Source organism: Salmo salar, chromosome ssa05, assembly GCF_905237065.1.
Source record: "Salmo salar chromosome ssa05, Ssal_v3.1, whole genome shotgun sequence".
Taxonomy (NCBI): Eukaryota; Metazoa; Chordata; class Actinopteri; order Salmoniformes; family Salmonidae; genus Salmo; species Salmo salar.
In genome coordinates, this window is record NC_059446.1 from 77,416,237 (window position 1) to 77,433,118 (window position 16,882).

Consider the following 16,882-nt stretch of genomic DNA (forward strand, 5'->3'; position numbering starts at 1 on the left):
AGTAAAAATTGATTAAGCAAGTAACTGATGACTTTATCCCTAACGCATAATTTAGTGAGAAATTGGAATTTGTCATATTTATAGGTATTTAGTTAGTGTAGCTGTAATCATGTGCTGGCTCTCCTTGTGCCAAGAATGTGCTCTGCTGAAAGTCTAAATATTTTTACAAATGTCATGTTGGGTAAACTAGCTATTCTTATTTCACTTTATCTAGTTGAATGAAGCCATGTATTGTGGAATTGCCCCATGAAGCACATGTACACAGATACGAGCTATAAGAATACCGGGACATCACATTTAAAATGGGTTTGCTTTGGATTCCGTCGCTGACAAAGAGCAAGACTTGTCCACTGTGGAAGAGTAGCTAGATTAAATAAATTAGCTAGCTTCTAGTTCCTGCAATATAGCTAGCAAGAAGCTTTTCTAAGGTAAACATAACGATTACAAATTGTTACTGGCCAGAATTCAACAATAATGTATTGGTCAATTAAATGTTCATAACAACAACTGAATCAAATGTTATTTTGAATATCTTTCTTAGGCAAGATGAGTGGTAATTCTGGTAAAAATCATGTGCCCGTCGACACCAATGGCATTACTCCATTTCAATAGATGTTGGCTTCCTGCTCAGGGGCTCTCCTGACGTCATTGTTTGGTGAGCACGGGAACCCTCTACACACACATACACTGACTCATATATATATATATATATATATATATATATGTGTGTGTGTGTGATTGTGGAACTATTATATTTAAATATTTTAACTGGTTGTACAACTGTCTTTTTTCAGTCACACCTCTGGATGTCGTCAAGATCAGACTCCAGGCTCAGAAAAGTCCTTTTCCCAAAGGTAATAAGACACTAATCAATTTAACCTACCATTCCTGTGTCCTCTCTCTAAACCACAGTGCTCAATCCATTATGTATGTCTTCATTGTTCTCCAGGGAAATGCTTTGTGTACTGCAATGGCCTGATGGACCATACCTGTGTGTGTACGAACGGCAACTCCAAGGCCTGGTACAAGGCCCCCGGCCACTTCAATGGCACTCTGGTAAACATCTCTAACACCTCTACCCAACTCCCAACCCACATCTAGATATGCAAGGATTGGGTTGGTGTGTATCGTGTGCAATGTGATGAAAATTCTGTCTAGCCTATCAGAGGGTAACATTGAGATATTGCTCATTGTGGCCAAGGGTCAGAGGCTATGGGTTAGATGGGACTAGGGCTGTTACGGTAACCGTATTACTGCCACACGGGCGGTAATGAGTCATGATGGCAGTCAAATTCCACATGACCGTTTAGCCACGGTAATTAGGCTTCTCCAAGCTCTGATGCTGCTGCTGGTCATTAGTAGCCTACCAAACTTGCTAACTGCCTGGTACTCAGCACTCTATTGTCCCTCTAATCACTCTGACATCAATGCAAATGTAATAGAAAATCTAATCAAACACTTCATGAGAGTCCATGAGCTCATGTTGTGCAACCTTTCTATAGGCTATGCAGTCGCGTGAGAAAACAGAGTGATGGCCTCTTTTAAAAAGGTAAGGATCCCATCAGATTTCTATTGACTAGGCCTACTATATTTATTTCTCAACTTTCCTAATATTAAGCACATTGCTTATCTTTACAACAGGAGTACAGCCTACCTGGCTGGCATGATAATGAACCATGGGAAAAGCATCCTCCATTTGCTATTTAAGTGCATGATGTCTTTTTTTCCCCCCTAGTTTCGAAACAGGCGCATGATAATTGTCCATTCTAAATCAAAACAAATTTCACACATATATTATCTAGTTTATGTAAAGACAAGATTAAATCAAGAATAGTCTGATGGGTGACAATATTAGCATATCACTTGTGAATGATATAATATCACTTGTGGATGATGCCCAGTGTAAGGAAACAAACAGCACATGCCTTTTTTTTGCGACTTTTTCAAATCATAGTCACACACCTCATGTAGCCTAGCCCATAGGCCTATATGTTTTAATAAGGTTTGTATCGCAACTAAAGTGGCCAAATAGCTTCTTAAAATTAAGCACATTAATCTGCGTCACAATGGGTGTAGAGCCTAACTGGCATACATATGCGTTAGTTTCAAGTTTGGGGAAGATCATTTTCACCATAAAAAGGCACCTTAATAATAAAATCAGTACATGCATAATCGCATTTGCTGTCACTTTTGAGAATGGTGTTTTCCCACTAATGGAACAGTCTCACTTCTAGCCTACTGCCATGTGCGCATTGCTGCACATATAATGTGAAGAAATAGCCTAATAGTTTATTAAAATGTTAAGCTAAACGTTTTGATCTGTTGCATCAGCCTTATCATTTAAAAAAAAAAAATTGTATGCTAGTGGTTGTGAGTGAGAGGTGCTTCGGAGCGCGCAGCCAGGAGAAGGGAATTATAATTATTATATTCAGCCCAAGGGCACCACGGCCACTGGCCGCAAAAGGCATGGATTTTTTTAGGGGGCATTACGGCCACACAAAGGGGATGCCACCGGGAAATTTGAGGCATTATCAAGTGCTTGTCGAATTGTGATTGAGAGACTGATTAAGTGTGTACAGCCTGCACTGTACACACTTCAACAAACAAAGCAAAGCTCATGTCTTTCATGCAACTTTTTTCTAATCATCATTAGTTACTTCTTGCAGCCTTAGAATGTATTTAAAAACAAAACATATAGCCCAATGTTTGAATCACAACTAAAGTTACATAAATAACCAAATAGGATTACCTGTTTCTTTGTTAACCGCTCAACACAGAATAGCCGCATGTCCACACTCCCTCAAATCGTTTGGAGAAAATATCCTTTCTATTTTATTAAGCTATGTTCAATGGTATTCTTCATAATATAAAATAATGCCACGGAATTCTACGCAAATCTTGTCTGCTAAATGAACTAGTGTAGCCCACAACCATATGGCATAGCCAGATCAGGACCTAACTTAAGGACAACTCAGAGTATGCTATTCTGTTAATCTGAAAGAGACTACATTTTCTTCATATCATATTTCTTTAGACTTGTCTAAAATAAATCATGGATTTATTGTGATGGTGTAGGCTATATTACATGGATTTATTAGACTTTTTAAAATGTAGATGTTCCAAAGGTCTGCATCAGTAGCTTGTAGGCTATCTGTGGAAGCCAGGAGATATTAAATGTGTTTATGTTAAACTGTCAATTATCGTTAGACCGGCTGTTATTTGCTTGACACTCACCGGCTAACAACATTTCATGACCGCCACAGCCCGTGGGACTTGGAACCAGCCTCAAGTGATGCACCCATTGAAAGCTAACCACAAGCATTATAAAGATGTACAGTGGCAAGAAAAAGTATGTGAACCCTTAAGAATGATCTGGATTTCTGCATAAATTGGTTATAACAACAGACAAACACACTCTTCTTAAACTAATAACACACAAATTATTGTATGTTTCTTGTCTATATTGAATACATCATTTAAACATTCACAGTGTAGGTGTCTCGACTTCTGCCGAAGTCGATGCCTCTCCTTGTTCGGGCATTCGAAGTCGCCGGTCTTCTAGCCATCACCGATCCATTTTTCATTTTCCATTTGTTTTGTCTCGTTTTTCCACACACCTGGTTCTCATTTCCCTCATTATGTGTTGTGTATTTAACCCTCTGTTTTCCCCATGTCTTTGTGTGGTATTGTTTATCTGTTCAATGTATGCGCACGTTATGGTGGTTAAGCTGGGTTATGTTAAACCCTTATTTGTATTTCGTGTTAGTTTGTGCCGTGTGCTTTTGGGTCGCCAAATAAAAGGCTCCGTTTTGCTACCAACTATTTGCTCTCCTACGCCTGACTTCCTACAGCCCTTCACGCATATCCTGACACTAGGTTGGAAAAAGTATGTGAACCCCTAGGCTAATGACTTCTCCAAAAGCTAATTGGAGTCAGGAGTCAGCTAACCTGGAGTACAATCATTGAGACAAGTTTGGAGATGTTGGTTAGAGCTGCCCTGCCCAATAAAAAACACTCAAAAAATGTGAGTTTGCTATTCACAAGAAGAATAGTTTACCTTTGTTGTACCACAATTATAGAATATTCTATTTGTTTATACCTAATGCATAATAGGCCTATAAAAAGCACTTACGATAGCTTGGTTCTCGTAACTAAACAGGTTTTTTTGTACCCGTTTCTATAAAGTATTGACTCAGGGGTGTGAATACTTATGTAAATGAGATATTTCTGTATTTCATTTTCAATAAATTTGCAAAAACTGTCATTGTGGGGTATTGTGTGTAGATAGGCGAGAACAAAAGAGATCTCAGAAGACCCAAGAATAAGAGTTGTTGACTTGCATAAGCTGGAAAGGGTTACAAAAGTATCTCTAAAAGCCTTGATATTCATCAGTCCACGGTAAGACAAATTGTCTATAAATGGAGAAAGTTCAGCACTGTTGCTACTCTCCCTAGGAGTGGCCGTCCTGCAAAGATGACTGCAAGAGCACAGCGCAGAATGCTCAATGAGGTTAAGAAGAATCCTGGAATGTCAGCTAAAGACTTACAGAAATCTCTGGAACATTCTAAATTCTCTGTTGACGAGTCTACGATACGTAAAACACTAAACAATAATGGTATTCATGGGAGGACACCACGGAAGAAGCCACTGCTGTCCAAAATAAACATTGCTGCACTTCTGAAGTTCACAAAAGAGCATCTGGATGTTCCACAGCGCTATTGGCTAAATATTCTGTGGACAGATGAAACTAAAGTTGAGTTGTTTGGAAGGAACACACAACACTATATGTGGAGAAAAAAAGGCACAGCACACCAACATCAACCTCAACTGTTAAGTATGGTGGAGGGAGCATCATGGTTTGGAGCTGATTTGCTGCCTCAGGGCCTGGACAGCTTGCTATCATCGACGGAAAAATGAATTCCCAAGTTTATCAAGACATTTTGCAGGAGAATGTAAGGCTTATCTGTTCGCCAATTGAAGCTCAACAGAAGTTGGGTGACGCAACAGGACAACGACCCAAAACACAGAAGTAAATCAACAACAGAATGGCTTAAACAGAAGAAAATACGCCTTCTGGAGTGGCCCAGTCAGAGTCCTGACCTCAACCCGATTTAGATGCTGTGGCATGACCTCAAGAGAGCGGTTCACACCATACATCCAAAAATATTGCTGAACTGAAACAGTTTTGTAAAGAGGAATGGTCAAAAATGTATCCTGACCAGTGAAGGAGTGCACTGATCCACTACTGCAACTACAGAAAACGTTTGGTTGAGGTTATTGCTTCCAAAGGAGGGTCAAGCAGTTATTAAATCCAAGGGTTCACATACTTTTCCCACCCTGCACTGTGAATGTTTACACGGTGTGTTCAATAAAGACATGAAAATATATGATTGTTTGTGTGTTATTCGTTTTAAACAGACTGTGTTTGTCTATTGTTGTGACTTAGATGAAGATCAAATTTTATGACCAGTTTATGCAGAAGTCCAGGTAACTCCAAAGGGTTCACATACTTTTTATTGTCACTGAATAATGGTTTGGACACACCAATAGCATTTACCTGCAGAGAGTACTTTGCTCCTTTGAACAGAGTGCCGGCTGTAATTTGCGAACCGAGTGTGAACCGATTTTACATGTAGAATCGCACAAAAGTGTCGTCAGTCAGACATCAACAGCGTGCTGAATGAACGGTAGACGAACGGGAGATCCACATTCGGTACAACCCTTCAGTGTTTATAAACATGTACATCAGTATCATGTATTAGTTATTTCTCTGGTTCTTTGACCCTCTCTCTGCAGGATGCCTTTATTAAGATAGTCCGCAGGGAAGGTATCAAGTCGTTATGGAGCGGCCTCCCTCCAACCCTGTGAGTCTGAAGTCTGCCGTTACTCTGCCTCATTACTAATTCACACTGCTTACTTGCCTTCAGCACTGATTTATGGTCAGATGTGTCTTGAGTGGCTGGCCCGCTGTGATTCAGCAAACTCATAGTCTATTGATAATTCAGTTGTTTACGATTGTTTCCCATTATTCTGCTCATTTGTATCGAGCAGTACGGATGGACACTGTGATTTTGCAGACTCAGGGTTTATCGATATTTGATTTGTTAATGTTTTATTTTAAATCTCTCAGTCCTGGATTTGTGTCTGAGCGGTGTGGTAACGGCTGAGTCATGGGCTGTTGATTAATTTGGGAACATTTTATTTGTACCTCTTGCTTGTACCCATCTGATTTGTGTCTGATATGGTAAAAGCTGATTCATTTTATTCGTTGTTTATGGATATTTCATCTGTTGATGTTGGTTTCTTGTTTGTAATGCCTGATTTGAATGAGTCAGGGTTCTTGAGGAAACATTAGATTTGCATCTCTGTTAATGCTTCTTGCAGTATCATGGCGGTCCCGGCGACGGTGATCTACTTCACGTGTTACGACCAACTGCGTGCTGCCCTGAGGGTCAGGATGGGGTCACACGCTGAGGAGGCGCCTCTACTAGCAGGCGCCCTTGCCAGAGGTGAGCTGACCTCTGACCTTACAGGTCACTGTGGTGATGTATACTTGAGAGCGATAAATAGTGATAGAGTGATTAACGTTGTTTTGTCTATCCACTAGAAAGACCTTAGTAACCCAACTGCTGCTTCCTATCCTAGACTATGGTGATGTCATCTATCAAAACACAACCAAGACCTTACTTTGCAAATTAGATGTCATTTATAACTATCTTTGCAGATTCATTCTTGGATGCCATTATAAGACATCATTGAACAATGTCTGAATCACTAAACTAGCTGTCAATCCCAAACAGAAGACCACTGCATTGGTACTAGTTCCTTTTTAAATGTATCAACTTAAAGTTCCCTGTATATATTAAGGAACACCTAACTTCACAAAACTCGCACTACTTTCGACAACGGCAGCAATTCCAAAAGGGGGTTGGAGTAAGATCTTTCAGATACGGTACAAAGGCCTGAGTGACTGGAATCATTTAGCTACAGAAACTAGGACATTGTAATCACACAGCGCATTTACGAAACCCTTTTTCAACTGTTAAGAACAAACTGTTTGTGTTTTTAACTAATAGAAACATCATCATGTGAGGGTATTTGTAAATATATATGTATACTCTATATTATAAGTACTTAGTTGTATTAGTAGTTGTAGCAGAAGTTTTTATTAGTTATAAGCCTATTAGTAGTTGTACAACAACTTTTTATGCTGTTAATGTAATTATATTTTATTATCATTAGAATTATTTAATTGTTATTATTATTAGACAGTAGTTGCCATATTCTTCTTCTTACTAAATACTTTAATAAAATAAAAAAATAAAAAATATATGTATATGTTGGGACACTCTTGAAATGAGATGGTGCATCTCAAGAGATTTCATCCTGCAAAATTTCTAATAAATATGGAAACGACAGACACCTTATTTTCAATCAAATCAAATCCAATGTTATTAGTCACATGCGCCGAATACAACAGGTGTAGAACTTACAGTGCAATGCATACTTACAAGCCCCTAACCAACAATGCAGTTTAAAGAATAAGAAATTTAAGTAACAAGTTATTAAAGAGTAAAATAACAATAGCGAGACTATATACAGGGGGTACCGGTACAGAGTCAATGTGCAGGGGCACCGGTTAGTCGAGGTAATTGAGGTAATATCTACATGTAGTTAGAGTTATTAAAGTGACTATGCTTAAATAATAACAGAGTAGCAGCGGCATAAAGGGGGGGAGCAATGCAAATAGTCTCGGTAGCCATTTAATTAGATGTTGAAGAGTCTTATGGCTTGGGGGGTAGAAGCTGTTTAGAAGCCTCTTGGACCTAGACTTGGCGCTCCGGCACGGCTTGCCGTGCAGTAGCAGAGAGAAAAGTCTATGACTAGGGTGGCTGGAGTCTTTGACAATTTTTAGGGCCTTCCTCTGACACCGCCTGGTATAGAGGTCCTGGATGGCAGGAAGCTTGGCCCCAGTGATGTACTGGGCCGTACAAACTACCCTCTGTAGTGCCTTGCGGTCGGAGGCCGAGCAGTTGCCGTACAAGGCAGTGATGCAACCAGTCAGGATGTTCTCGATGGTGCAGCTGTAGAACCTTTTGAGGATCTGAGGACCCATGCCAAATATTTTCAGTCTCCTGAGGGGGAATCGGTTTTGTCGTGCCCTTTTCACGACTGTCTTGGTGTGCTTGGACCATGTTAGTTTGTTGTTGATGTGGACACCAAGGAACTTGAAGCTCTCACCCTGCTCCACCCGTCGATGAGAATGGGGGTGTGCTCGGTCCTCCTTTTCCTGAAGTCCACAATTATCTCCTTTGTCTTGATCACGTTGAGGGAGAGGTTGTTGTCCTGGCACCACACGGCCAGGTCTCTGACCTCCTCCCTATAGGCTATCTCGTCGATGTCGGTGATCAGGCCTACCACTGTTGTGTCATCGATAAACTTAACAATGGTGTTGGAGTCGTGCCTAGCTGTGCAGTCATGAGTGAACAGGGAGTACAGGAGGGGACTGAGCATGCACCCCTGAGGGGCCACTGTGTTGAGGATCAGCGTTTCGGATGTGTTGTTACCTACCTTTACCACCTGGGGCGGCCCGTCAGGAAGTCCAGGATCCAGTTGCAGAGGGAGGTGTTTAGTCCCAGGATCCTTAGCTTATTGATGAGCTTTGAGGGCACTATGGTGTTGAACGCTGAGCTGTAGTCAATGAACAGCATTCTCACATAGGTGTTCCTTTTGTCCAGGTGGGAAAGGGCAGTGTGGAGTGCAATTGAGATTGCATCATCTGTGGATCTGTTAGGTGGTATGAAAATTGGAATGGGTCTAGGGTTTCCGGCATGATGGTGTTGATGTGAGCCATGACCAGCCTTTCAAAGCACTTCATGGCTACAGATGTGAGTGCTATGGGTCGGTAGTCATTTAGGCAGGTTACCTTAGTGTTCTTGGGCACAGGGACTATGCTGGTCTGCTTAATGCATGTTGGTATTATAGACTCGGACAGGGAGAGGTTGAAAATGTCAGTGAAGACACTTGCCAGTTGGTCAGCGCATCCTCCCAGTACATGTTCTGGTAATCCGTCTGGCCTTGTGAATGTTGACCTGTTTAAAGGTCTTGCTCACATTGGCTGCGGAGTCGCCGGGAACAGCTGGTGCTCTCATGCATGTTTCAGTGTTATTTGCCTCGAAGCGAGCATGGAAGTAGTTTAACTTGCCTGGTAGATTAGGTAAAACGGATTTAAGTTTCCCAGCGTTAAAGTACCCTGCCACTAGGAGCGCCGCCTCTGGATGAGCGTTTTCCTGTTTGCTTATGGCGGAATACAGCTCATTGAGTGCGGTCTTAGTGCCAGCATTAGTCAGTGGTGGTATGTAGACAGCTATGAAAAATACAGATGAAAACTCTCTAGGTAGATAGTGTGGTCGTCGATTTTATTTTCCAATGATTGCACGTTAGTTAGTAGAAAGGAAGGCCTATGAATTCTCAGAAGGCAGCCCGACCTTCGCCCTCTTTTTCTCCGTCTTCTCTTCACGCAAATGACGGGGATTTGGGCCTGTTCCCGGGAAAGCAGTATGTCCTTCACGTCGGGCTTGTCGTGCTCGTTAAAGGAAATAAAAGTCCCTGCCAGTTGGTGGTGAGTAATCACTCTTCTGATGTTCAGAAGTTATTATCGGTCTTAAGGAGACGGTAGCAGCAACATTATATACAAAATAAGTTAAAAAAGATGTTACAAACAACACAAAAAATGTACAAAAAAACAGTTGGTTAGGAGCACATAAAACATCAGCCATCTTCTCCAGCACCATGATATAATTATGGCCTCCTTTTCATGTGAGAAAGAAATGTATGTGTTTAACTGCTCTGTTTAACTGCTCTTTCTGTGTGTAGTGCTTATAAGTGTTTTCTCGCTCTCTCTCTCTCTCTCTCTCTCTCTTTCTCTCTCTGTCTCTGTCTCTCTGTGAGTCAGTGGGCTCTGTGACAGTGATCAGTCCGTTGGAGCTGATCCGTACTAAGATGCAGTCCCAGAGAAGTTCGTACAGGGAGCTGAGTGAGGTTATCCACTCTGCAGTACGCAACGAGGGCTGGCGGTCTCTCTGGAGGGGCTGGGGACCCACACTGCTTAGAGACGTGCCCTTCTCAGGTAGAAACAACACAATGTCTATCACTATATCTCTCTCAGGTAGAAATAACACAATGTCTATCACTATATCTCTCTATCTCTCTCAGGTAGAAACAACACAATGTCTATCACTATATCTCTCTCAGGTAGAAATAACACAATGTCTATCACTATATCTCTCTATCTCTCTCAGGTAGAAACAACACAATGTCTATCATTATATCTCTCTCAGGTAGAAACAACACAATGTCTATCACTATATCTCTCTCAGGTAGACACAACACAATGTCTATCACTATATCTCTCTATCTCTCTCAGGTAGAAACAACACAATGTCTATCACTATATCTCTCTATCTCTCTCAGGTAGAAACAACACAATGTCTATCACTATATCTCTCTCAGGTAGAAACAACACAATGTCCATCACTATATCTATCTATCTCAGGTAGAAACAACACAATGTCTATCACTATATCTCTCTCAGGTAGAAACAACACAATGTCCATCACTATATCTCTCTATCTCTCTCAGGTAGAAACAACACAATGTCTATCACTATATCTCTCTATCTCTCTCAGGTAGAAACAACACAATGTCTATCACTATATCTCTCTATCTCTCTCAGGTAGACACAACACAATGTCTATCACTATATCTCTCTATCTCTCTCAGGTAGACACAACACAATGTCTATCACTATATAACTATCTCAGGTATACAACATTCTCTATTTCTCACTCTCTCTTCTCTCTAGCTCCCTCTCTCTCCTCTCCCTCTCTCTCCTCTCCCTCTCTCTCCTCTCTAGCTCCCTCCTCTCTCCTCTCCCTCTCCTTCTCTCTAGCGCCCTCTCTCCTTCTCTCTAGCTCCCTCCTCTCTCTCCTCTCCCTCTCCTTCTCTCTAGCCCCCTGTTCTCTCCCCCTCTCCTTCTCTCTGTCTCTTAGTGTTTGATAACAGGAGTTCCATGTTGTGTCTGTTTCCTCCTCAGCCATGTACTGGTATAACTATGAGAAGGGGAAGGCGTGGCTGTGTAAGCACAACAACATCAGAGAGCCAACGTTTGCCATCACCTTCATATCCGGAGCGGTGTCTGGATCAGTGAGTATTCTAGCTGTCCTCTCAGCTCAACTCAAACTGTTCTGTCTAGTAGAGCACCTAGATATATTGATCATCGAATATCTGATATAGTTTGTTGTACCTTTGTAATGTTATTCTAGCTCTAACTCATCTTCTGTGCTGACATGGTGTTATTTCCATCTATTACTGCTAGAGGGCAGCATTGTCAAATATAAGTGTGATTTCTAACCCTTGTTTATGTCTTCCTCCAGATCTCTTCCATAGTAACTCTTCCCTTCGACGTCGTGAAGACCAGGAGGCAGGTGGAGATAGGGGAACTCCAGGCTATGAATTGTGGGTATAGAACTCCAGGCTGATCACCTGATTCATGGAATCATCCTTATGATCTTTAGTGATGTGTTGATGTGTAGTGATCCTGTACTACTAACCCAGCTATGTTGTCATGCGTCTCTGCAGTGTCGTCCAAGGCCTCCTCCTCCACTCTCAGTGTGATGACCAAGATTGTGGCTGAGAACGGCGTGGGTGGACTGTTTGTAGGTAGGTCAGGCTACAGGGATAGTTCACCCAAAACACACAGTTACCTCAGGTTAGTCTCCTAACTGGTGACCTACTTTCTCTCCTTATCCCTCTCCTCCACCCCTCTCTCTCCCCTGTCACTCCCTCTCCTCCACCCCTCTCTCTCCCCTGTCACTCCCTCTCCTCCACCCCTCTCTCTCCCCTCCACCCCTCTCTCTACCCCCTTTCACACCCTCTCCTCCACCCCTCCACCCCTCTCTCTACCCCCTTTCACTCCCTCTCCTCCACCCCTCTCTCTCCCCTGTCACTCCCTCTCCTCCACCCCTCCACCCCTCTCTCTACCCCCCTTTCACACCCTCTCCTCCACCCCTCTCTCTCCCACTCTCTCTCCTCTACCCCTCTCTCTCCCCCCTTTCACTCCCTCTCCTCCACCCCTCTCTCTCCCCATCACTTCCTCTCCTCCACCCCTCTCTCTACCCCTTTCACACCCTCTCCTCCACCCCTCTCTCTCCCCCTTTCACTCTCTCTCCTCTACCCCTCTCTCTCCCCCCTTTCACTCCCTCTCCTACGTTTCTCTCCTAGGTTTCCTTCCCAGGGTGATCAAGGTGGCCGCAGCCTGTGCCATTATGATCAGCAGTTATGAGTTTGGGAAAGCCTTCTTCCGCAAGCACAACCAGGAGAGGCTGCTGAGTAGCAACACCTGACCTGACTAGGGCCTCTCACACACACAAACCACAGACAATACCAAGAACACAATCAGCCATCGCCAACAGTAGGTATTGGCTACCTCTACCTTTCCCTGGGTCCTTAGAGATTTTCAGGCGTAACTTTGCATGCCTGTGTCCTCCCAGCTGCTTAGACACCCCAATACACCTCACCTCAGAAAGTGTTCAAGTGTGATATGTCATGTGACTAGCTGGAAGTAGCTAATGTTGGCGTTTAGGACCTAAGAACGCCAGGACTTGATTCTGTTCCAAAGCAGGAAATACTGGCAGACATGAAAACAATATTGAAGACAAATATTTGTAGGTAATCAATATTATTCATATTTTATCTTATATTTCTCAATCAAGGTATACTGCACTTAATCACCATACTAATTGTGACGAGAAAATAGTAAAAGTGCACAGATTGTATTTAAAATATATAATTTTTTTTTTGCCAAATCATGAAGGTATTATCATTTTCATAACTACTTACAAATAATTAGCATAATCTTTTTCCTGTGCACCCATGGTGAAATATCATGTTATGAAGTGCATTTAATTCCACTGCCCTGTAGGTGGTATCAGAGAGTTTTCTGTAACCAGAAACTGGGGGGGGGGGTCATATTGGACAAGTGTTTTATCCCGTTACGTTAGTTATTGAGGTATGGGGGTTGTGTGCACTGTGCCATCCGGGGTCTGACAGTAATAAATCATTTGATGGATATATTTGTCCTGTTTCACACATGTACACGTGTGTATTATACCCATTTCTGAAATGGGGAAATGTGTTTTTTTGCATATCCCGACTCCTCCTGAGACACCCTCGGAGAGTGGAGTCAGGGACAGTAGAGATGAGTGTCAAAGCTGTGAATTAGGCGGGATAACTTCTGGTTAGTAGTCTCTGTCCCGCAGAACCCCCTCTCATTCCCTGCCGCTTTCTCTATCACCTCATTCTCAACCCTATTGGAAGAGAAGGTCCAAGGTCCTTCAGGATACATGTTCTGTTCAGTGCCAGACTGCCAGTTTAAACCTGAAATTCAACTCTTAACTTGCACCTCTTCCAGAATCCCATATTCAATCCCCAGTCAGCCAGACATGGACTGTGAACTGTGACAGCCTGTACATGTACTCAAAACATGTAGCAATGATATATATTTCTATTGTTTAATATATTCTACAATGGTCACCTGCAGTGACATGTTTTCCAACTTTGTACAGAAATACATAGAGAATAAAAGTCACATTTTGACATTTGAATTGTTGAATCAATTGTTTTTATTAGATCAGCAAAGATTTGTGATTTGGTTCAATCCAGTAGTTTCTGTTAACATAAAATAATTCATATGATAATGCAATTCATAATTGAATCCTGCCGAACAAATCTAAATCACGGAGGTAGTGGAGCCTTCCGTTGCGTGAGCGTACCACAACAGCTGATCAAGTTAAAAGGAAGAAGGGCTAACATGGGGAGGTATAATGTGCTGTTCCACTGTTACAGAGGCTTTCCCTGGTAAGATCCTAGCAGCGTAGAGATTACTGCCAATATTGATGTATGGAAACAATCTCTCTGTAAAAGTGTGTGTGAACGTGTGTATGTGTGTGTTATTATCAAGGTCGTAAAAGGACAGTGTATCTCTGTCCCAGTCCAGCTGCACTCTGATCCGATGGGGTTTGTTTTCCAGTGTCAGGACAGTCTGTGGCCCTTTTGGACAACGTGCCCAGTATTTATCATTATAATAGCCTACACGCCAGAGTCCAGTCTGTACCACTCCCTTCCTCTGGACAGACTTATAGACTACACCTACAAACCATACTGTATTGTCCCCGACGTCTGTGTCCCAACTGTGTGTCCCAGAGTCAAAGCCCTCAGAGCCCAGGACCATTCGATAGTTATCAAACCTTTCTGGGTTGTCAGGAAGCAGCCGTATCTCATCACTGAATCTCATACTGGTCAGATCGTCAGACAGGATGAGACATGGATGGGCAGTGTTGGGGTCCAGAATCACAGGCGCTGAACAGAGAAAAAGAGAGATGTTTAAAACCAGAGAACCACTGTTTGTTTAATTTACTGGGACATTATTGCCAGATGATCAGTGATGTTTTTTTTTTATCTGAAATTGTCTGAATGCAATTTAAAAATGTTTGTGAAGATATGAACATTGGTAAGAATAAAATCAGACTCACTGTATTGAACAGACTTCAGCATCTTCTCCAAAACTCTGACCTGCAGGTTTCCCAGGTGCTTTGCCACATTGATCAGCGCTCCAGAAACAAGCTCTGGATCTGGGCTTGTGCACTGGGCTCTAGAAGAATATCCAAGAGTTAGTCATACGGTAGGGTTGGGTTCAGAACCACAGGGAAGAGAGAGAGAGAAGAGGCCGATCACTTAGGGTTAGGGTCCAGATTCTTCACCTGAAGTGTGGTGGACAAATAGGATGTAGCCTTACCTTTTTAACGTGTCCTTGTAGTTCTGCAGGAGAACAAAAGAGCAAATTAATCAATAATACATGTAATCACTGAAATCAATCATCAGTTAATCAATAAATCTATCCCAAATAACCTCTAGACAACACAGAGATATTGGTCCTTACCTGCAGGAATGAGATGTCATCAGATACCAGGTCCTTCTTTATGGCTCTCGTTGTGTCTAAAATGGCTGCTATCTCTCTGTTCATATCGTCAATCATCTTCTTCATCCTCCGACTCTTCTCCTCCTCTTCCTCCCTCAGGACAGCCATCCTGGCTGCCTCTTCATATCGTAGAAACTGGTGAAGTTTCTCAAAGTCCTCCTGAATCTGATTTTCTGTCTGCTGGGCCTGACTCTGGAGACAGTGTATCATCATCAGGCATTACACTATATTTCATATCAATCTGAAAAGTTTTTCAGAACATATTATACTGTTAAAGAGGCTGTATGGAACGTTAGTTGCTTGTTGGCTTGAGTGTTGCCTCTATGGTTCATATACACATGATATAACAATCAACTTCTAGACTCATGAAACCACACAATCCTTAGTTTAAGGCTTTTGCTCATAGTTGTGGGAAGGTGTACCCCTTTTTTGTCCAATTATATCATTTCTGGGTAATATTTATGTCCATTTAGGGGACCCCTTTTGGCTCAATCCAAATGATAAAAAAAAAAAATTCTGATTCACTTTCATATGCATATTGCATTGTAACATTACAAAGCAGTCTTACCTTAATAAGCTCTGCCGTTTCTTCAAAGCTTTGTTTAACTTCTTTAAATCCCTCCAGCTGCTCCTCTAAGGGCTTCAGGCCAGTCTCTATGAGCTCTTCCTACAATTCATTTTGTTCATTTACTTGTGTGATCTTTTAATGATTGCACGCAAAATTGGATGGATTTATGAGAACGTCACATTCTGATCAATCTGAACAGAACAAGGCCTTAGAAAAGTTTTGCTTTTCAAAGAGAACATCAAGGCTGTACAAGTACGACAGGATAGCTGCATATGATAAGGAACTCTTCTGCACTAGACGTTTGCTAGGAGAGAGTGATCCTGTTATAGTGAATGTACTGTATATGTTAGTTGATATTTTGTATCATACCTTGCGATCCAGAGCAGCCTCATCTACTGGAATACACTTGTGTGTTTTATGTTTACTTGAACCCTCACACACCGAACAGATAGGCTCTTCATGCTCCAGACAGAACAGTGTAAGTAGCTTGCTGTGCAGACTGCAGACATGTTTAACTGAAACTTTCTCACCCGGCATACACAGGTTCTTCAGAGCAAGAGCCATCGAATCCTTATAGCATTTTATGCTGCACACTGGACATTCCCACGATTCCATCTGTTTCCAGTATGACTCCAGACAGGCTATACAGCAGCTATGGCCACAGGACAGGAGAACAGGTTCCTTGAGGGTTTCAGAGCACACAGGACAGGAGAGATCCTTCTCTGGGACAGACACCTGGGAGGCCATTTTCTCACTCCCTAATGGCATTTGGAGTGAGGTGGTTACTTCAATTTCAAAACTCACCCTGGTTTAGTCAGCAGCTGTCTTACCAGTGTTGCTGAATAGTTTTTCAGTTGTAGTCCTGTGTTATGTCTTGTGTCTTACAGAGCAGATACACATAGAAGATCTGGGAGAGCTGTGTGTGAAGCCAGTAAAATGTGTGCATTGCCATGTAAACTGATCTGTGAGACAGCACTCAAGACATGACAGCTCCTTAAGGGGAGAGAGAGGTGGGGGGGAATCTATAAGCCATTTTCTAAAAATAAAATATTAGTCTAGTTTTTTCAGCTGTTTGTATCAGTCTTGTTTAGTGAGCAGGGATTTAAATGTGTGTTGCTGGAGCTTCCTCCTACTCCTCAGTAGCTGCTGGAGTAAGTTGTGATTTACTGTGCTTAATTTGACTCCTGTGGTGACAGAACAGGTCATTAAACACCAGTTTAATGTTACTGTCAGGGACTTTATTTTGGAGCGGGGCCTGCTGGGTTAAACGTTACATC

The 16,882-nt window shown here is 42.2% G+C and overlaps 2 protein-coding genes across 4 annotated transcripts; one reads left to right on the forward strand and one right to left on the reverse strand.

Annotated features, from left to right (window-relative positions):
• Positions 1-77: 77 nt before the first annotated feature.
• Positions 78-13,664, forward strand: LOC106605987 (solute carrier family 25 member 40). Of its 3 annotated transcripts, none has more exons than XM_045718986.1 (11): positions 78-428; positions 542-655; positions 795-854; positions 950-1,056; positions 5,797-5,864; positions 6,385-6,509; positions 9,956-10,129; positions 11,096-11,205; positions 11,436-11,517; positions 11,641-11,721; positions 12,283-13,664. In XM_045718986.1, exons 2-11 carry the CDS (start codon positions 613-615, stop codon positions 12,402-12,404), a joined length of 972 nt encoding a protein of 323 aa, XP_045574942.1. In that variant the 5' UTR covers positions 78-428; positions 542-612; the 3' UTR covers positions 12,405-13,664. The 3 variants fall into 3 exon arrangements, with proteins under 3 accessions (XP_045574942.1, XP_014057504.2, XP_045574943.1); XM_045718987.1 differs by lacking the exon at positions 78-428 and adding an exon at positions 1,503-1,549 and having other exon boundaries at positions 536-655; XM_014202029.2 differs by lacking the exon at positions 542-655 and having other exon boundaries at positions 91-428.
• Positions 13,665-16,571, reverse strand: LOC106605985 (E3 ubiquitin-protein ligase TRIM39). The gene is made up of 6 exons (XM_014202025.1): positions 15,975-16,571; positions 15,606-15,704; positions 14,999-15,229; positions 14,855-14,877; positions 14,592-14,710; positions 13,665-14,418 (listed from the first exon to the last, which is right to left on the reverse strand). The coding sequence occupies exons 1-6, from the start codon at positions 16,371-16,373 to the stop codon at positions 13,850-13,852; spliced, it is 1,440 nt and encodes a 479-aa protein (XP_014057500.1). The 5' UTR covers positions 16,374-16,571; the 3' UTR covers positions 13,665-13,849.
• Positions 16,572-16,882: the final 311 nt, after the last annotated feature.